At 40.1% G+C, this 22,651-nt stretch overlaps 1 protein-coding gene across 7 annotated transcripts in view; it reads right to left on the bottom strand.

Annotated features, from left to right (window-relative positions):
* Positions 1-22,651, bottom strand: part of TMEM150C (transmembrane protein 150C) — a 108,878-nt gene that overhangs the window by 2,704 nt on the left and 83,523 nt on the right. For all 7 annotated transcript variants that reach the window (XM_049885890.1, XM_049885889.1, XM_049885891.1 and 4 more), the window contains 2 exons: positions 14,278-14,405; positions 10,247-10,424 (listed from right to left, as the gene is read on the bottom strand). In XM_049885890.1, the coding sequence (XP_049741847.1) occupies positions 10,247-10,424; positions 14,278-14,405 (306 nt within the window). The remainder of the gene's footprint in view (positions 1-10,246; positions 10,425-14,277; positions 14,406-22,651) is intronic.

The raw sequence follows: 22,651 nt of genomic DNA, 5'->3' as shown, positions 1-22,651 counted from the left end.
ACTACCAGGACTCCTTCTACTATGGGTCATTTTTTTTTTTTTAGTCATCATTATATCTGCAGAAATTATTTTGAGCCTAACAAACTACTAATTACCTCCATAAATGTCCAGCAGGGGCTCTCTTTATTACTACAAAACGTTGACTCTGCACAGATACAAATGCCTGAGAGGCTCTTCTTCTCTTTCTAATTTTCACTATTGCTTTTCAGACAACTCTTAGCAGAAATAAAAAACTGCAGTAGCTCAATAAAAATCAAAGTATTAATGTATAGGCTAGTTTCATTCCTGGTGTCAAATTTAAACTTTGCCCAAATGAAAATAATGCAATTAAAAAAACAAAGAAACATGAAAGGTATATGTCTGAATATTTAAACCTCACCCAGGATATATGGAGTAGGAGCAGGGAAGGAGAAAGGCTCATAGCATGTCTTAATGAAAGGCCAAGGACTGAATACATTTATTCAGAAAATCAGGAATATTCCCTTAGAATTAGTTTTGTCTCCAGAACTAGACTTAAAATCTTAGGAAATTTTCAGATGGTAAGAATATGTGAAACCACTTCGGCCAAACTTTGCTCTCCTGATAGGCCTTAATCCATGTACCTGAGAACCAATAAATGTTTTCAGGTATTCAGAAACAACACAGATCAGAGCTATTTGGTATAAGCTCAAAACTCAGGATAATTTAAAGCCTGTCCATACTACTCTGACTTTGTCAAAACATTGTCAAAGAAAAAATTAACTTATTACTGAAGTTAATGGGAAAAGGATAAATCTTCAAAGCCCATATGGGGCAGAGTTTTGACCTTTTATAAAATATTTTATCAGGTTGCTAGCAAGCAGCAAGTCTTTTGGCTTAAATTTCAAGTTCTTAAATGTTCTCTAATATGACTAGTAGAACTTCAGATAACCAATGGAATGATTGAATGGCCATTTTTGAGGGAAGAAGATATAAAAGACTCAAATACTCCACTAAACTAGAGAACATCTCTGAATGTTAAATGATGATTTCATATTTCAAGGCCAACTTTTCTTGAAAGTCAGAAAGGCAGAACCATGTAGTGATTATGGGTGTAAGAACTGAACCTGAGTTTAAAACTTGATTTACCATGTACTATTTCTGTGATCTTGGGCAAATTAGCCTCTCTGTGCTTTACTATTCTTACCTGCCATGATGGTTAAGGCTGTGTCAACTTGGCTAGGCCATAATTCTCAGTGGTTTGGCAGATATTATGTAATCATTCTCCATTTTGTGATCTGATATGAGCAACCAATCAGTTGAAAGAGAAGTTTCCTTGTGGGTGTAGCCTACATCTGATATATATGGATGTTCTGGCAAACATTGCCCTCTCTTGATCCTGCATCTGACTTCTCATCCCCTGATTTCTGGTTCTTGGGACATGAAGCAGCAGGCTGCCATCTGACCTGCAGATTTTGGGATTCACCAGCTTTCACAGCCCTGTGAGCCAGCAGCCTGCCATCTGACCTGCTGATTTTGGGTTCATCATCCCCTGAAGCCATGTGAGTCAGGAGAAGCTTCAAGCCTGGCACCTGACCCATGGATTTGGGACTTGGCAGCCTCTACAATTGCGTGAGCCACTTCCTTGAAAAAAATCTCTCTATATATATTTACATATACACTTCACTGGTTTTGCTCCTCTAGAGAAACCAGCCTAAGATACCTGCTAAGTGAAGATTATAGGAGTTTATGATACATTTTTTTTTCATTATTAGTTGCTATTTGCAGGATTTTTTTTATTAACTTTTCTTAAGCTTCAAGTGAACGTTTACAAATCCGATCAGTCTGTCACATGTAAGTTTACATACATCTTACTCCCTTCTCCCACTTGCTCTCCCCCTCGAGTCAGCCCTTTCAGTCTCTCCTTTCGTGACAATTTTGCCAGCTTCCCTCTCTCTCTATCCTCCCATCCCCCCTCCAGACAAGAGTTGCCAACACAATCTCAAGTGTCCACCTGATATAATTAGCTCACTCTTCATCAGCATCTCTCTCCCACCCGCTGACCAGTCCCTTTCATGTCTGATGAGTTGTCTTCGGGGATGGTTCCTGTCCTGTGCCAACAGAAGGTCTGGGGACCATGGCCGCCGGGATTCCTCTAGTCTCAGTCAGACCATTAAGTATGGTCTTTTTATGAGAATTTGGGGTCTGTATCCCACTGATCTCCTGTTCCCTCAGGAGTTCTCTGTTGTGCTCCCTGTCAGGGCAGTCATCGATTGTGGCCAGACACCAACTAGTTCTTCTGGTCTCAGGATGATGTAGGTCTCTGGTTCATGTGGCCCTTTCTGTCTCTTGGGCTCTTAGTTGTCGTGTGGCCTTGGTGTTCTTCATTTTCCTTTGCTCCAGGTGGGTTGAGACCAATTGATGCATCTTAGATGGCCGCTTGTTAGCATTTAAGACCCCAGACGCCACATTTCAAAGTGGGATGCAGAATGATTTCATAATAGAATTATTTTGCCAATTGACTTAGAAGTCCCCGCAAACCATGTTCCCCAGACCCCCGCGCTTGCTCCGCTGAGCTTTGAAGCATTCATTTTATCCCGGAAACTTCTTTGCTTTTGGTCCAGTCCAATTGAGCTGACCTTCCATGTATTGAGTGTTGTCTTTCCCTTCACCTAAAGCAGTTCTTATCTACTGATTAATCAATAAAAAACCCTCTCCCACCCTCCCTCCGTCCCCCCCTCGTAACCACAAAAGTATGTGTTCTTCTCAGGTTTACTATTTCTCAAGATCTTATAATAGTGGTCTTATACAATATTTGTCCTTTTGCCTCTGACTAATTTCTCTCAGCATAATGCCTTCCAGGTTCCTCTCATGTTATGAAATGTTTCAGAGATTCCTCACTGTTCTTTATCGATGCGTGGTATTCCATTGTGTGAATATACCACAATTTATTTACCCACTCATCTGTTGATGGACACCTTGGTTGCTTCCAACTTTTTGCTATTGTAAACAAGCTGCAATAAACATGGGTGTGCATATATCTGTTTGTATGAAGGCTCTTGTATCTCTAGGGTATATTCCGAGGAGTGGGATTTCTGGGTTGTATGGTAGTTCTATTTCTAACTGTTTAAGATAACGCCAGATAGATTTCCAAAGTGGTTGTACCATTTTACATTCCCACCAGCAGTGTATGAGAGTTCCAATCTCTCCGCAGCCTCTCCAACATTTATTATTTTGTGTTTTTTGGATTAATGCCAGCCTTGCTGGTGTGAGATGGAATCTCATCGTAGTTTTAATTTGCATTTCTCTAATGGCTAATGATCGAGAGCATTTTCTTATGTATCTGTTGGCTGCCTGAATATCTTCTTTAGTGAAATGTGTGTTCATATCCTTTGCCCACTTCTTGATTGGGTTGTTTGTCTTTTTGTGGTTGAGTTTTGACAGAACCATGTAGATTTTAGATATCAGGCGCTGGTCGGAGATTTCATAGCTGAAAATTCTTTCCCAATCTGTAGGTGGTCTTTTTACTCTTTTGGAGAAGTCTTTAGATGAGCATAGGTGTTTGATTTTTAGGAGCTCCCAGTTATCGGGTTTCTCTTCATCATTTTTGGTAATGTTTTGTATTCTGTTTATGCCTTGTATTAGGGCTCCTAGGGTTGTCCCAATTTTTTCTTCCATGATCTTTATCGTTTTAGTCTTTATGTTTAGGTCTTTGATCCACTTGGAGTTAGTTTTTGTGCATGGTGTGAGGTATGGGTCCTGTTTCATTTTTTTTGCAAATGGATATCCAGTTATGCCAGCACCATTTGTTAAAAAGGCTATCTTTTCCCCAATTAATTGACACTGGTCCTTTGTCAAATATCAGCTGCTCACACGTGGATGGATCTATGTCTGGGTTCTCAATTCTGTTCCATTGGTCTATGTGCCTGTTGTTGTACCAGTACCAGGCTGTTTTGACTACTGTGGCTATATAATAGGTTCTGAAGTCAGGTAAAGTGAGGCCTCCCACTTTCTTCTTCTTTTTCAGTAGTGCTTTGCTTATCCGGGGCTTCTTTCCCTTCCATATGAAATTGGTGATTTGTTTCTCTATCTCCTTAAAATATGACATTGGAATTTGGATCGGAAGTGCGTCAAATGTATAAATGGCTTTTGGTAGAATAGACATTTTTACTATGTTAAGTCTTCCTATCCATGAGCAAGGTATGTTTTTCCACTTAAGTATGTCCTTTTGAATTTCTTGTAGTAGAGCTTTGTAGTTTTCTTTGTATAGGTCTTTTACATCCTTGGTAAGATTTATTCCTAAGTATCTTATCTTCTTGGGGGCTACTGTGAATGGTATTGATTTGTTTATTTCCTCTTCGGTGTTCTTTTTGTTGATGTAGAGGAATCCAAGTGATTTTTGTATGTTTATTTTATAACCTGAGACTCTGCCAAACTCTTCTATTAGTTTCAGTAGTTTTCTGGAGGATTCCTTAGGGTTTTCTGCATATAAGATCATGTCATCTGCAAATAGTGATAACTTTACTTCCTCCTTGCCAATCCGGATACCCTTTATTTCTTTGTCTAGCCTAATTGCCCTGGCTAGGACTTCAAGTACGATGTTGAATAAGAGCGGTGATAAAGGGCATCCTTGTCTGGTTCCCGTTCTCAAGGAAAATGCTTTCAGGTTCTCTCCATTTAGAGTGATATTGGCTGTTGGCTTTGCATAGATGCCCTTTATTATGTTGAGGAATTTTCCTTCAATTCCTATTTTGGTAAGAGTTTTTATCATAAATGGGTGTTGGACTTTGTCAAATGCCTTTTCTGCATCAATTGATAAGATCATGTGGTTTTCATCTTTTGTTTTATTTATGTGATGGATTACATTAATGGTTTTTCTGATATTAAAGCAGCCTTGCATACCTGGTATAAATCCCACTTGATCATGGTGAATTATTTTTTTGATGTGTTGTTGGATTCTATCGGCTAGAATTTTGTTGAGGACTTTTGCATCTATGTTCATGAGGGATATGGGTCTATAGTTTTCTTTTTTTGTAATGTCTTTACCTGGTTTTGGTATCAGGGAGATGGTGGCTTCATAGAATGAGTTGGGTAGTATTCGTCATTTTCTATGCTTTGAAATACCTTCGGTAGTAGTGGTGTTAAGTCTTCTCTGAAAGTTTGGTAGAACTCTGCAGTGAAGCCGTCCGGGCCAGGGCTTTTTTTTGTTGGAAGTTTTTTGATTACCGTTTCAATCTCTTTTTTTGTTATGGGTCTATTTAGTTGTTCTACTTCTGAATGTGTTAGTTTAGGTAGGTGGTGTTTTTCCAAGAATTCATCCATTTCTTCTAGGTTTTCAAATTTGTTAGAGTACAATTTTTCGTAGTAATCTGAAATGATTCTTTTAATTTCATTTGGTTCTGTTGTGATGTGGTCCTTCTCGTTTCTTATTCGGGTTATTTGTTTCCTTTCCTGTATTTCTTTAGTCAGTCTAGCCAATGGTTTATCAATTTTGTTAATTTTTTCCAAGAACCAGCTTTTGGCTTTGTTAATTCTTTCAATTGTTTTTCTGTTCTCTAATTCATTTAGTTCAGCTCTAATTTTTATTATTTGTTTTCTTCTGGTGCCTGATGGGTTCTTTTGTTGCTCACTTTCTATTTGTTCAAGTTGTAGGGACAGTTCTCTGCTTTTCGCTCTTTCTTCTTTTTGTATGTGTGCATTTATCGATATAAATTGGCCTCTGAGCACTGCTTTTGCTGTGTCCCAGAGGTTTTGATAGGAAGTCTTTTCATTCTCGTTGCATTCTATGAATTTCCTTATTCCCTCCTTGATGTCTTCTATAACCCAGTCTTTTTTCAGGAGGGTATTGTTCAGTTTCCAAGTATTTGATTTCTTTTCCCTAGTTTTTCTGTTATTGATTTCTAGTTTTATTGCCTTGTGGTCTGAGAAGATGCTTTGTAATATTTCGATGTTTTGGACTCTGCAAAGGTTTGTTTTATGACCTAATATGTGGTCTATTCTAGAGAATGTTCCATGTGTACTAGAAAAAAAAAAGTATACTTTGCAGCAGTTGGGTGGAGAGTTCTGTATAAGTCAATGAGGTCAAGTTGGTTGATTGTTGTAAGTAGGTCTTCCGTGTCTCTATTGAGCTTCTTACTGGATGTCCTGTCCTTCTCCGAAAGTGGTGTGTTGAAGTCTCCTACTATAATTGTGGAGGTGTCTATCTCACTTTTCAATTCTGTTAAAATTTGATTTATGTATCCTGCAGCCCTGTCATTGGGTGCATAAGTATTTAATATGGTTATGTCTTCCTGATCAATTGTCCCTTTTATCATTATATAGTGTCCTTCTTTATCCTTTGTGGTGGATTTAAGTCAAAAGTCTATTTTGTCAGAAATTAATATTACTACTCCTCTTCTTTTTTGCTTATTGTTTGCTTGATATATTTTTTTCCATCCTTTGAGTTTTAGTTTGTGTCTCTAAGTCTAAGGTGTGTCTCTTGTAGGCAGCATATAGATGGATCGTGTTTCTTTATCCAGTCTGAGACTCTCTGTCTCTTTATTGGTGCCTTTAGTCCATTTACATTCAGCATAATTATAGATAAATAAGTTTTTAGTGCTGTCATTTTGATGCCTTTTCATGTGTGTTGTTGGCAATTTCATTTTTCCACATACTTTTTTGTGCTGAGACGTTTTTCTTAGTAAATTGTGAAATCCTCATTTTCATAGTGTTTGACTTTATGTTAGTTGAGTCGTTACGTTTTTCTTGGCTTTTATCTTGAGTTATGGAGTTGTTATACCTCTTTGTGGTTACCTTATTATTTACCCCTATTTTTCTAAGTAAAAACCTAACTTGTATCGTTCTATATCGCCTTGTATCACTCTCAATATGGCAGTTCAATGCCTCCTGTATTTAGTCCCTCTTTTTGATTATTGTGATCTTTTACCTATTGACTTCCATGATTCCCTGTTATGTGCATTATTTTTTTTATTTTTTGAATTAATCTTAATTTGTTTGTTTTTGTGATTTCCCTATTTGAGTTGATATCAGGACGTTCTGTTTTGTGACCTTGTGTTGTGCTGGTATCTGATATTATTGGTTTTCTGACCAAACAATATCCTTTAGTATTTCTTGTAGCTTTGGTTTGGTTTTTGCAAATTCTCTAAACTTGTGTTTATCTGTAAATATCTTAATTTCACCTTCATATTTCAGAGAGAGTTTTGCTGGATATATGATCCTTGGCTGGCAGTTTTTCTCCTTCAGTGCTCTGTATATGTCGTCCCATTCCCTTCTTGCCTGCATGGTTTCTACTGAGTAGTCTGAACTTATTCTTATTGATTCTCCCTTGAAGGAAACCTTTCTTTTCTCCCTGGCTGCTTTGAAAATTTTCTCTTTATCTTTGGTTTTGGCGAGTTTCATGATAATATGTCTTGGTGTTTTTCTTTTTGGATCAATCTTAAATGGGGTTCGATGAGCATCTTGGATAGATATCCTTTCGTCTTTCATGATGTCAGGGAAGTTTTGTGTCAGGAGTTCTTCAACTATTTTCTCTGTGTTTTCTGTCCCCCCTCCCTGTTCTGGGACTCCAATCACTCGCAAGTTATCCTTCTTGATAGAGTCCCACATGATTCTTAGGGTTTCTTCATTTTTTTTAATTCTTTTATCTGATTTTTTTTCAGCTATGTTGGTGTTGATTCCCTGGTCCTCCAGATGTCCCAGTCTGCATTCTAATTGCTCGAGTCTGCTCCTCTGACTTCCTATTGCGTTGTCTAATTCTGTAATTTTATTGTTAATCTTTTGGATTTCTACATGCTGTCTCTCTATGGATTCTTACAACTTATTAATTTTTCCACTATGTTCTTGAATAATCTTTTTGAGTTCTTCAACAGTTTTATCAGTGTGATCCTTGGCTTTTTCTGCAGTGTGCCTTATTTCGTTTGTGATGTCTTGAAGCATTCTGTAAATTAGTTTTTTATATTGTGTATCTGATAATTCCAGGATTGTATCTTCATTTGGGAAAGATTTTGATTCTTTTGTTTGGGGGGTTGGAGAAGCTGTCATGGTCTGCTTCTTTATGTGGTTTGATATGGACTGCTGTCTCCGAGCCATCACTGGGAAACTAGTTTTTCCAGAAAATCCGCTGACTGGTATGCTGGCTCCAGGCTCTGAAAACAATCGCTGCTTCCCCGTATTTGTTCGTTCTCCGTCTCTAAATCTGTGTTTGTTGTTCAGGATTCGTAGATTGTTATGTATGTGATCGATTCACTTGTTTTTCCGAGTCTTTGTTGCAAGAGGGATCCGAGGTAGCATCTACCTAGTCCGCGATCTTGGCCCCGCCTCCAGGAGTTGATACATTTAAAGTGTGTAGAATATTGCCTATTGTTGTATCTTCTTGAGTCGATTCCAACTCATGACAGTCCCATATGACAGGGAAAAACTGCCCCATGGGGTTTTCTTGGCTGTAATCTTTACAGAAGCAGATCACCAGGTCTTTCTCCCGTGGAGCTGCTAGATGGGTTCAAACCACCAACCTTTAGGCGAGCAGCTGAGTGGTTAACTGCTGAGCCACCAGGGCTCCTAGAATAGTACTAAGCCCACAGTAAGTACTCAGTAAATGCTGGCTATTACTATGATTAAAAAAACTGAACTTGTTGCCTTCAAGTTGATTTCAAGTTGATTTCAACTCGCAGTGACCCTGTAGGACAGAGTAGAACTGCCTCACAGAGGTTCTAAGGAGCAGCTAGTGGATTCAAACTGTTGACTTTTTGGTTAGCAGCCAAGCTCTTAACCACTGCACCACCAGAGCTATGGCTGCTAACCACAAGGTTGGCAGTTTGAATCCACCAGCCACTCCTTGGAAACCCTATATGGCAATTCTATTCTGTTCTATAGGGTTGGTAAGAATTGAAATCGGCTTGATGGCAATAGGTATTACTGTGATTGAAGCTGTGTAATTGTATTAGCTATACAGTCTACCATTTGGGAACCTTTATTTCCTTCCTCTCTGGTTTCCTGAGGAAGAGGACCTATTGAAGTGAACAATTCTGTTTACTCAGCCCCACAGAATGAGCAACTGATCTGACTGGTGGGATGCAAAATTGTCGGCTCCCATTGGGCAATGCTACCAGTAGGTGGGGCTGCTGTGCTCCATCCTAGATTAGTCTCTCTCTAGGAAAACTGTAAACGCAATGCTAGTCTATTTATAGTGAATTTATTTTCCAGGAAAGCTTAGCTATTTTCCTGAAAAACATAAATGTATTTGTCCCTGCAATTCATTTTAGAGTTAGTAAATTAAATGAAATAAAAGAACTTTTAATAGTCACAAATGAAATTTTTTTCAAGATGAAGGGAAAAAAAAGTCACAAATGAAATTTTTTCCAAGATGGAGATCAATTCTCTTTTGATTATGCGTTCTGTTTTTCAAAAACGGAGAACTTCTACATCTTTAGTGATAAGGAGAATACATGACACAATTCCTAAAATAGAAACAAATAATCTTGAGATGTCCAAGCTCATTTTTTAAGTTCCCCATTTCCTCTGTCATGGATTGAATTGTGTCCCACCAGAATATGTGTCACATTGGTTAGGCCATGATTCCTAGTATTGAGTGGTTGTCCTCCATTTTGTGATTGATATAATTTGCCCATATGTTGTAAATCCTAATCTCTGCCTGTGGTTCATGAAGCAAGACTGTACTATGTTGAAGAGGATTAGGGTGGGATGTAACATCCTGGCTCAGGTCACATCCTTGATCCAACGTAAAGGGAATTTCCCCAGGGTGTGGCCTGTACCACCTTTTATCTTACAAGAGATAAAATGAAAGGAAAGTGAGCAGAGAGAGGGAGACCTCATACCACCAAGAAAGCTGCACCAGGAGCAGAGAGCATCCTTTGCACCCTGGGTCTCCGTACCTGAGGAGCTCCTAGTCCAGGGGAAGAGTGATTAGAAGGACCTTCCTCCAGAGCTGACAGAGAGAAACAGCCTTCCCCTGGAGGTGATGCCCTGAATTTGGACTTCTAGCCTCCTAGACTGTGAGAGAATAAACTTCTGCTTGTTGAGGCCATCCACTTGTGGTATTTCTGTTATAGCAGCACTAGATGACTAAGACATTCTCTCTGGCATCAAAAGTAGATATGAGAGTTTTTGCTTTTATACTCATTTACTTTTCTGTTCTGTCTACGAATCTGAGATGATCTGACAAGAATATATCCTAACTTACTGGGGCAAGCAATTTTCTCATGTTTTACATAGACAAGTTATCTGTGTTTTAAACTCACTGGCAAAGAAGTGTTTCACATTCAAAGGATACAGAGGACCACACAGAGAGTGATAGATGCTGACAGAATAACTCTTGGAATCCCAACTTTCCGTCCTTCATTCTTGATGTTGACTTTGAGTGTCAATGCAGCCTGGATCCAGCAGGTCAACGTGCCAAATCCAAAGGTCAAGGAAGTCCCAACGTTATGGATTTCTTCATCATTCGTGAGCTAAGGGATGAACAAAAATGGCATGTGGAGATCCATTTTGAAAAGACAACACATAAACCAATGGAATAAATGAGGAGGAAAAAGAAGAAAAGGGATATCCCAATAATGGGATAATAGATTTTAGAAAGATTAGATTTCTTCATCCTCAACTGGCTCCCCGTGTCTATTTTCAATTGGTTCAAATTCTGAGGAAAGGAAGGGAAATAAATAGTATCCCAGGACCCCTGAAAGATTCTTCTAGATCAACTATACAGGCAGTGGTAATCTATTTCTTAAATTTATTTTCTAGAAAATCCTTGTGAGAAAATAAAAGAAAAAAGCAGGAGAGTTACACAAAAAAGGGAAATATCCAAGACTCCAAGAGCATACACCCCAAACTTTGTTTCCCAAGCCTAAGAAAATGGGACCTGGAATCTTGTTGTATATTCACTGAATGAAGATGGCCAATTCTAGACAGGTCAAGATTTTACTGGCAAAGACAACTGTTATGGATTGAATTTTGTTCCCCCCAGAATGTGTATGTGTATCAACTTGGCTAGGCCACGATTCCCAGTATTGTGTGGTTGCCCACCATTCTGTGATCTGATGTGATTATCCTATGTGCGGTTTAACCTCTATGATATTAATGAGGCAGGATTAGAGGTGGTTATGTTGATGACGCAGGACTCAATCTATAGGATTAGGCTGTATCTTGTGTCAGTCTCTTTTGAGATATAAAAGAGAGAAGCAAGCAGAGAGAATGGGACTTCATTCCACCAAGAAAGAAGCACCGGGAGTAGAGTACATCCTTTGGACCTGGGGTCCCTGCACTGAGAAGCTCCTAGACCAGGAGAATATTGATGACAAGGACCTTCCCCCAGACCCCACAGAGTGAAAGCCTTCCCCAGGAGCTGGTGCCCAGAATTTGGACTTCTAGCCTCCTAGGCTGTGAGAGAATAAATTTCTGTTTGTTAAAGCTGTCCACTTGTGGTATTTCTGTTATACCAGCACTAGATAACTAAGACAACAACTAATAACACTTGTCTGTTCTTTATTCCTACAAAACTGGCTCATTCATATAATGTCACCAAATCTTTGTTAAAAAGACTTGTTTGGTTTGGTTTGGTTTTCTTGTAGTAATAAGAAAAACTGCCCCCATGAGCTTTCTCAGTATTTGGAGACCCATTAAGAGACACCAGTGTTAGACAGTTCATGGTCAAGGCCTTTATAAGAGTTAATGGATGAAAGGGGACCCATTTGGGTTGTGTACAGCATGGAAAACCAATTTACTAGAAATAAAAATTTCATTTGAGAAACAATTATTTAAAATAAGTCTTAAAAATATATCTTTTGAATGATGTGGATAAAAAGTGACTCCTTTCAAAGAAGAGCAAAAACTTCCATAGCCAGAAACAACAGAAAAAGTTGTAAAGGAAAAATAATACTGATGTGATGCAACCATTATTTACAACAATGTCAAACAACAAAACAAAATATCTGAAGGCACTGGCAATTAAAAAATATATATATTTTCATTAATAGTAGATTTTATTTTCCTATATGTACAGTTAAAAATATATACGATTACAAAAGATATTTTAAGTGAGATATTTTTAAATGCCAAAGGGAAATGATCTGGGGAGGCTTTAACCTGAAACAACCCAAAATGGTTCATCAAAACAACCCAATCTCTAGGATTCTTCTCGGAATTTAGTAGAGAACAAAATGTTTACCCAGAAACTTTTATCAAATCCATAGTTGAGAAAAACGACGGTTGCTGAGTGCTTTACAACATGCCTACACCTACCAAAAATCCCCATAAAAAATACTCAATGTCCTAACATTTTGGAGCTTAAGGGGACAAACTCCTAGATATTCTCCTGATAATTCATTGAATGAGGATGACTCATTCCCTAAGCTGTCCTCTGGCACACAGTAGCTACTCAATATTTTCTACTTGATGATTGGTTTGACAGATAGGTAATCCTGCCAATTTGTCTAGCTATCGTGGGCCCCATGCCATCTCAGGCTGGACAACCAGAAAGCTGCATTCTCAGAACAGACTGGCAAAGACTCCTGCAGAGCCACAATCACTGAGTTGTGCCTTGTGTTATTTCTTCAGCTTACACTGAAGGACCCTCAGGACAAGAAACAGCCTTAAAAAAATCCCCTACTGTCTTTGCAGTCAAAACATTACTGAACACTCACTAAAATATTGAGGGTCTTGAATGCCTACACCATCTAGATTTCATTCAATACACAGGAGAGGAGAGTTGACAGGATCAGAGTTTGACTACAAAAAGGAAATGTCTAGCAGCACCATACAGTGCAGATCGGATGACAGGGAGAGGAATGGAGGCAAGAAAATCAGACAATTACTGTAAGACAGCAGGGGTCTCCTTGTCTGTTTTACAGTGAAGTCATTCAGGTCAAGAACTGGGTGATAGTACTGTCAAGGGTAATTATTGTTAAAGGCTATGACCTTGGGCTTCTGAATTTCTGAAAGAAGAATTAGTGTTGGCATACATTTACATAAGTCATAGGTACTTGAGAGAAAATGTGGACTCCCAAAAACTTGATTCCCACATGAGTCTGCTACTCTGAAATGCAAGCTTTCATCCAATAAGGATGCTCAGAGTTTAATCATAAAAAGGCAATGATCCTATTAGTTTTCTAGAAGGGATAAATTAGGATACAACTTGTTATGAAACAATATGTAAAGCAATTTGAAGTCTTTTGTAGAAAATACAGCTATTTTGGTAGGTACTTTTCCCAGTAGCTGTGCTGTATTTCAAATGCATAGTTAGCACCCTCACATGTGTGATGCGAACTAAGGTACACCAGGCTGAAAACCATAAGGACTTACTGCTGGAGAATCTGTGTGCATTAGCAACTACTGTTAGCATTTTATAAGAAGAATTCATGTAGAATTACACGGACATATAGTGACTGTTAGAGATTGAATTGTGTTGCCCCAAAGTGTGTGTCAACTTGAGTAGGCCATGATTCCCGGTATTGTGTGGTCCTCCACCATTTTGTGAACTGATGTGATTATCCTATGTGTTGTAAATCCTAACCTCTATGATAACAAGGCAGTTATGCTAATGAAACAGGACTCAAAATACAGGATTAGATTGTGTCTTGAGTCAACCTCTTTCGAGATATAAAAGAGAGACTCAAGTAGAAAGGAAAGGGGCCTCATACCACCAAGAAAGAAGTGCCAGGAGCAGAGCATGTTCTTTGGACTCGGGGTCCCTGTGCTGAGAAGCTCCTAGACCAGGGGAAGATTGATGACAAGGGCATTCCCCCAGAACCAACAGAGAAAGAAAGCCTTCCCCAGGAGCTGGCTTGGTGAATTCAGACTTCTAGCCTCCTAGACTGTGAGAGAATAAACTTTCTGTTTGTTAAGGCCATCCACTTGTGGTATTTCTGTTATGGCAGCGCTAGATAACTAAGGGAAACCCTGGTGGTATAGTGGTTAAGTGCTACGGCTGCTAACCAAAAGGTCAGCAGTTTGAATCTGCCAAGCGCTCCTTGGAAACTCTATGGGGCAGTTCTATTCTATTCTGACCTACAGGGTCGCTATGAGTCAGAATCGACTCGATGGCAGTGGGTTGTTGTTTGAAGATAACTAAGAGAGTAACTAACCAGTTACTGTTTTTTTTAAACCAGTTGTTTTTTTTCTGTAACTTTTTGTGTGTGTGTAAAACTACACACACCAAAACATACATTCATTCAACAATTTTTATAACCAGTTATTTTGAATGCAGGCAAGTGACACCTCAGTGGCTATGAGAATAACACAGATGAAGGCCTCACAGGTGTGAAAGGGAGGTGAAAAAGGCCAAGTGAAAAAAAAAAAAAAGTGAAGTACCTGAAAATTCCCAAGTAGGGTCATTCCAAAGGAAGCCAGACACAGCGCCACCAAACCACTAATATTCAGCCATGGGTTTAAGACCTTTGGTTTCAGTTGTATGAAGCGCAGAACTGCTACCACGAGAGCTAGGAATAAAACAAAATGTTAAATTTTTAAAATTTCAATCATATACCCAGACTATGATACAGAGTTCTAAAGTCACAGTGTGCAAAATTGAGCTTTTCACCATAGTACATTTTAAATCTCCAAAGTGACAATTTTTTTCTTAGAAATGTTCCATGTGATGCTGATGACTGTTTAAATGTTTTATTATACCTAACCTGGGGGAGGCTGAGAGGAACTGAAGCAGCAGTGATGGATGTTATCTGGGTGATACAGGGATGAGAGAACTGTTAATAGCATTGTTCTCAGAGTTCTCAAAAACAAGGTCAGCACAGGACAGAGCAGTGCAGAGGCTTGGCACAAGTCAGGTGGGGATGAAGACAGAACACAGTGTGGGAATTCACTGATCCAATTAGCCTTCAGTTTAGAACAGTGTTAGACCAGAAAGAGCAGGAGGATATGGGGAAGAAGACAAGGTTACCACATCTAGACAAACCTGCTGGTCCCTCTACCAGAAATCATTCCTGGGAATGGGAGGAAGATAAAGGAAAGTGTACAAATTCCTTTATTACTAATTTTACTCCCAATTCCTGCTGATTCTACCTCTAGGGGTTCGCTGTCAAAGGATGCAGACAGTTAATCCAAACTAGAGCAAGTTACAGTCATCACCTTTTATAAAACCTGCATTTTAACATAGCAGATTTGGGGGTCTTGTATGTATTAAAAATCACAGCTATATTAAGAACCCTTAACTCTTCCCAATTAAGGTCCCTAAGTGGCACAAATGGTTTGCGTTTGACTACTAATCTGAAGGTTGGCGGTTTGAACCCACCCTGCAGTACCTCAGAAGAAAGGCCTGGCGATCTGCTTCCTTAAAGGCTGCAGCCCAGAAAACCCTATGGAGCAGTTCTGTAACACATAGTGTTGCCATGAATTGGACTTGACAGCAACAGGTTTGGGTTTTTTTTTTCAGGCTTAAATTCTTCTAAATGACATTAATTACTCATTTTAAGAAGTCACTCTTATGTTTTAAAGCAAACCATTAAGAATTTGAACAGAGAATGAAGGACGTTACTTAGATTTCAAAACTGACTTCTAATAGTAACTCTGGGGACCATCCATATTCAACACACTAATTTAGGAATCACCTTTTTTTAATTGTTCAGTGCAGGGATATTTTCATATTTATATATAAAAAAAAAAGCTGGGAGAAGCTACCCTACAAATGACGATAAAGTACTTGCACTTAATATAAATTATATTTACATATAAGGAAATGCTCTTATTATTTCCTAAGCTAATTTATTTTGACCTTAATGTTCAGCAAGGAAGACAATTAGAAATTCAAAAATTATGCTATTTATACAGCAAATAGGTAGGTAATTATTTGCTAACGGCTTTACCTTAATTACAAGTCATTAGTAGCCAGAATAAAGAAAACTCATCCATAAATTTGCATTTCCTAAGTATGTTGAATTTCATGGTCTAGTGTTTCAAGCTGCAAAGTTAAGCTCCCTGAGTTGAGTTTCAGTTCCAAGTATCTCTGAGCAAAGAGTGGTATACAACCTGATTAATATTTGGATTTTTGAAAGAAAAATCCCTAGGCAACACACCTTCTGTGTAGCCACCACCTGTCTGGTAGTGGAGGCTTGCCTGTTGCTATGATGCAGAACAGGTTTCAGTGGAGCTTCCAGACTAAGACAAACTAGGAAGAAAAGCCTGACAACATAATGCTGAAAATCAATAATTTATGAAATCTCAACTTATTTAGACCTGATTTAGCCTTCAGTATCTTTGCTTCAGCTAATACCCACTATTTATCAGAAAATTCATAAATTTTACTGGAGTTGACAAAAGCTTCTCAAACTAATGGTTTGAGGGACCTAGTTAGGAGTTACAGTGTATCAAAAGTCTGTAAAAGATGATAACTATGCTAGAGGAAATATGCACAACTTCTTGTTCCTTTTTGAGGATAGAAACAGGGAAGGCAGAGGGGGAAGGAGTAATGCAACACACAGCACTCTGGCACAAAGCGATCATCACATAAAGAATGCACTGGATTGAGACCAGCAACTTCAACACAGGGCATCATGGGATATACTTGCAAATTAAACTTGCAGTTGATTCTCATTATTTGCAGTAGTTGTCAAGTCCTCGTGAACAGCAGATTAGCCAACACTGAACTAGCCTTATCCTGGCCTTGGCTAGAATTTTTTGCCGTTCTGCATATGTGCATGCTGGCAAATAACCACGGAAGCACTGCTGCTGCTTTCAGCAAATAAGAGAGTCTGAGAACACAAAATCCACGAAAAATGAGGGTAGACTATAATTGTGTATGGGTATTAGTCAGGGCCTAATGACAAAATGGTGACGACAGTGGTGGCTCAGTGGTAAAATTCTCATCTTCCACGTGGGACACCCAGCTTCCATTCCTGGCCAATGCACCTTCTGCACAGCCACCACCTGTCTGTGAGTGGAGGTTTTCCTGTTGCTGTGATGCAGAACAGGTTTCAGCGGAGCTTCCAGACTAAGACAAACTAGGAAGAAAGGCCTGGCAATACATGTCTGAAAATCAGCCAATGAAAACCAGGGATCACGATGGTCTGATCCCCAAGTGATCATGGGGATAGTGCAGAATACTGAGCAGCATTTTTTATCGTTGTGCGTGGGGTCACCACGAGTCAGGCCCTCAACAGCAGCTAACAACAATGACACACTCAGTTATCTGGTTATCTACTATAACAGAAATACAACAAATGGCTGGGTTTAACAAACAGAAATTTATTTTCTCACAGTTTAGGAGGCTAAAAGTTCGAATCCAGGGTGCAGGCTCTAGAAGAAGGCATTCTTTCTGTTGGCTCTGGAGGAACGTCCTTGTCTCTTTCAGCTTTTGTTCCTGGGCGATCTTCATGTGGCTTGGCATCTCTCTTCCCTCATCTCTCTTCTGCTCACTTGTTTAATCTCTTTTATATCTCAAAAGAGACTGGCTCAAGATATACCCTGTACTAATCCTACCTCATTACCAAAACAAAACAACCCATTCCCAAATGGAATTATAACCACAGGCATAGAGGTTAGGATTTACAGTACATATTTTGGGGGGATATAATTCAATCTATAATGGAGCCCTGATGGTGCAGTGGTTAAAAGCTCAGGCTGCTAACCAAAAGGTCGGCAGTTCGAATTCACCAGCCAATCCTTGGAAACTATGGGGCAGTTCTACTCTGCTATATAGGGTTGCTATGAGTCAGAATTGACTCGATGGCAACTTTTTTTTTTTAATCCATACCATTCCACCCTTCGGCCACCAAAAATTCATGTCCTTGCCGTATGCAAAACACATTCACCCCATCAAATCATCCCAAAAGGTTTTTTTTTATTATTAATTTTTATTGAGCTTTAAGTGAACGTTTACAGACCAAGTCAGTCTGTCACATATAAGCCTATATACACCTTACTCCATACTCCCACTTACTCTCCCCCTAATGAGTCAGCCCTTCCAGTCTCTCCTTTCGTGGCAATTTTGCCAGTTTCTAACCCTCTCTACCCTCCTATCTCCCCTCCAGACAGGAGATGCCAACACAGTCTCAAGTGGCCACCTGATACAAGTAGCTCACTCTTCATCAGCATCTCTCTCCAACCCACTGTCCAGTCCCTTTCATGTCTGATGAGTTGTCTTCGAGAATGGTTCCTGTCCTGGGCCAACAGAAGGTTTGGGGACCATGACCACTGGGATTCCTCTAGTCTCAGTCAGACCATTAAGTCTGGTCTTTTTATGAGAATTTGGGGTCTGCATCCCACTGTTCTCCTGCTCCCTCAGGGGTTCTCTGTTGTGCTCCCTGTCAGGGCAGTCATCGGTTATGGCTGGGCACCATCTAGTTCTTCTGGTCTCAGGATGATGTAAGCCTCTGGTTCATGTGGCCCTTTCTGTCTCTTGGGCTCTTAGTTGTCGTGCGACCTTGGTGTTCTTCATTCTCCTTTGATCCAGGTGGGTTGAGACCAATTGATGCATCTTAGATGGATGCTTGTTAGCATTTAAGACCCTAGACACCACATTTCAAAGTGCATCCCAAAAGTTTTACATCAACTCCAAGTCCAAAATCTCATCTTCTGAATCATCTAAATAAAATATGGGTGAGACTTTGGGCATATTTCACCTAGGGACAAAATTCCTCAACTGTAAACCTGTGAAATCTAGACTACAAGTTACCTGTTTCCAAAGCACAGTGGTGAAACAGGCACAAGGTAGACATTCCCATTACATGGGAGAAATTGGAGGAAAAGAAGCTATAACAGGCACCAAGCAAGTCCAAAACCCAGCAGAACAATTTACATTAGATCTCAAGGCTTGGAAATAATCCTCTGCTCTCTAAGACCATCTGGGCAATGGCCCCGCCCTCCAGACTCTGGGTGTTGGCCACGCCCTCTGGATTCTGGGTGGAAGCCCCACGGCCTGAAGTCCTGCCTTCCAGGCCCTCTGGGATGGCAACCGTGCTTCCTCAGCTCTAGGTGGCCCCATTCTTTTTTTTTTTAATTCTCCTAATCCATCTGAGTGGATCTCCTAATCCAACCCCAAACCCTTGGTCCAGGCACGCCCTGTTCTTCTGCCCCTTGGTCATGGAAGCTCTACTCCTTCAGCTTTGGGCCCCATCCGCCTGGCACACCTTAATGGCAGCCCCACACTCTAGAACCAAGTTGGTGAAGATCTGACTCTTTGAAACCTAGGAGGCTATATGGCCCCACCCTTTGAGATTCAGGAGACCTCAGCCCCAAGCTTTGACACTGAGAAGACCTTGGTCCTTTTCTTTTCTTGGAGGACAACGGATGTAACTCATTTGGCCTGTTTCCTGTCTGTGGGATTCCAAGAGGCAGAGAGCATTCTTTGCTTTCATTCTTTCTCTGTCCCCTTCAGTCTAAGCTGATAGGTTTTCTGCTGTGGTAGTTGGTTAGACCCAGCAGTCACAGGCTTAATCTCTTTAACAAAAGATTGTGTAACCACGTCCTTGGTGAACACTCTAGGACACATGTCCTTAGTTTGTACAACAGAAGTTTCCAAATTTTTAAGTTCTGTTTTCATTCTGCACAGTACATTTTTAAGTCCATCTCTCTCTTCTCACATTTTACTGTAAGTGGCAAGGAGAAACCACATGGCGTCCTTAAGATCTTGCTCAGAAATCTCGTTAGCCAAATATACAAGTTCATCACTTACAAGTTCTACCTTCCACCAAACATTTGAACAAAATTCAGACAAGTTCATTGCTACTGCACAAAAAGCACTGTCCTTCCTCCATTGTCCAGTCACATGTTCGTCATTTTCTTTTAAAGCTTCACCAGAAGCACATTTAACATCTACATTTCTGGCAACCTTCTGTTGCTAGTACCATATACATTCTTTGAGATGATACAAACTTTCTCTATAGCTTTCCTTACTTCCTTCTGAGTCCACACCAGAATTGCCTTTGATGTACATAATTCTACCAACAGTCTCTTCAAGGCAATCTAGGCTTTTACTATTAAAAAAAAAGAACAAAACACAAACTCGTAGCCGTCGAGTCAATTATGACTCACAGCAACCCTATAGGACAGGGTAGAACTGCCCCATAGAGTTTCCAGGGAGTGTCTGGTAGATTCGAACTTCCAACCTTTTGGTTAGCAGCCATAGCTCTTAACCACTAAGCAATCAGGGTTTCATTAATGACCCGACCTGCTGCCGTCGAGTCGATTCCGACTCATAACAACCCTATAGGACAGAGTAGAACTGCCCCATAGAGTTTCCAAGGAGGGCCTGGTGGATTCGAACTGCTGACCTTATGGTTAGCAACCATAGCGCTTAACCACTATGCCACCAGGTTTCCCTTTTATTTTATTATTAGACACCTTAAAACTCTTCCAGCCTCTACCACTGGCCTCTTTAAAGTGTTAAAAAGCAAATATGTCACTTTGAGGACTAGGGTGCACCTGACCCAAGCCATGATATATCCAATTGTCTCACACACATACGAAACCTGGACGATGAATAAGGAAGATCAAAGAAGAATCACTGCCTTTGAATTACGGTGTTGGCGAAGAATATTGAATACACTATGGACTGCCAAAAGAATGAACAAATCTGTCTTGGAAGAAGTACAGCTGGAATGCTCCTTGGGACTGAGGATGGCGAGACTTTGTCTCACGCACTTTGGGCATGTTATCAGGAGGGATGAGTCCCTGGAGGAGGACTTCATGCTTGGTAAAGTATAGGGTCAGCAAAAAAGAGGAAGACCCTCAAGGAGATGGATTGACACAGTGGCTGCAACAATGGGCTCAAGCACATCAACGATTGTGAGGATGGCAGAGGACCGGGCAGTGTTTCATTTTTTTTCGTACACAGGGTCACTATGAGTCGGAACCGACTTAACAGCACCTAAAAATAACAACAACAACCTCTACTGTTACCCAATTCCAAAGCCGCTTCCGCATTTTAGGTATCTGTTAGAGCAGCACCTCACTCTGCTAGTGCCAAATTCTCTTAGTTATCTAGTGCTGGTATAACAGACATACAACAATTGGGTGGCCTTAACAGAAATTTATTTTCTCACAGTTTAGGAGGCTAGAAGTTAGAATCCAGGGTGCTGACTCTAGGGGAAATCTTTCTGTGTCAGCTAGGGAGGAAGGTCCTTGTCTCTCTCAGCTTCTGCTCCTGGGAGATCATCATGTGGCTTGGCATCTCTCTTCCTTCATCTCTTTCCCTCACCTGTTTTATCTTTTTTATATCCAAAAGAGATTGACTCAAGATACACCCTATACTAATCTTGCTCCATTAACACAACAAAGACAAACTGTTCCAAAATGGCATTATAACCACAGGCACAGAGGTTAGGATTTACGACACATACTTTGGGAGACATAATTCAGTCCCTAACACCCTCCAAGATAACACGTGTAATTTATATTTAAAACGACTAGTGAAAATTATTTCTCTGGGAACTCTCTGGCTGTCATTTAGCTTGGAAGGACATGATCATGCTGGAACTTGGGTCCAAGCCCTAAACTGCTGATGAAGCAGACTCAAAAACGTCTCTTCACACAGACCCACCCAGTGTAACAGTTTGTTCTACTATGTCCAGAAAAGAGTTGATGGCTATTCTCTGCATTATCCATTTCTCATCAATATAGGACAGGTGTCACCTCACAGCCCCAGCATTACTAGGCTTTCCATTTGTAGTATGCATTATAAATCATTTTATCATGAACAGTTAAAGAAGTTAAGCAGGAAAATGAAACCTATTTGAAGGTAGGAATTTAACTTCCAGAATTGTATTTCAGACACCACACTTTGCCCTTTTTACGTACTAACTCCATTATTAATTAGCTCAGACCAATTAGTCTTTCCTATTAAAATAGGTTCTAGTAGAATTTTTAAGATGGGGGGAAAAATAAAGGTTCTGACCCTGATTGTATAGTGGTTAAGTACTACACAGCTGCTAACCAAAAGGTTGGCAGTTTGAATTCTCCGGTCGCTTCTTGGATACTCTATGGGGCAGTCCTACTCTGTCCTACAGGGTCCCTATGTGTTGGAGTCGACTTGATGGTACTGGGTTTGGTTTTTTTTTTTTTTTTTTTTGGACCCTTTAACAATTTTATTAATATTCAGGTTTAAATGGAGGCAGATCACCAAGTAGTGATTTAATGATACCTTCCTGAAAGGCTTCTGGGTAGTCGGGTAATTTCAAAGCTATCTTTATATACGCTGACCAACTTTTAACATTCAAATTCTGATCTATGGATATATGTATACATTTTTTTAAAATAATTTTTATTGTGCTTTAAGTGAAAGTTTACGAATCAAGTCAGTCTGTCACATATAAGCTTATATACACCTTACTACATACTCCCATTTACTCTCCCCCTAATGAGTGAGTCAGCCTGCTCCCTCCTTGCAGTGACCGTTTTGCCAGTTTTTAACCCTCTCTACCCTCCCATCTCCCCTCCAGACAGGAGATGCCAACACAGTCTCAAGTGGCCACCTGATACAAGCAGCTCACTCATCATTAGCATCTCTCTCCAACCCATTGTCCAGTCCCTTCCATGTCTGATGAGTGGTCTTCGGGAATGGTTCCTGTCCTGGGCCAACAGAAGGTTTAGGGACGTGACCACCAGGATTCTTCTAGTCTCAGTCAGACCATTAAGTCTGGTCTTTTTATGAGAATTTGGGGTCTGCATCCCACTGTTCTCCTGCTCCCTCAGGGGTTCTCTGTTGTGCTCCCTGTCAGGGCAGTCATTGGTTGTG

The sequence above is a fragment of the Elephas maximus genome, chromosome 5 (assembly GCF_024166365.1).
Source record: "Elephas maximus indicus isolate mEleMax1 chromosome 5, mEleMax1 primary haplotype, whole genome shotgun sequence".
In the NCBI taxonomy this organism is placed as follows: Eukaryota; Metazoa; Chordata; class Mammalia; order Proboscidea; family Elephantidae; genus Elephas; species Elephas maximus.
The sequence above is the reverse complement of the archived record's forward strand: the minus strand, read 5'-3'. Positions and strand labels throughout refer to the sequence as shown.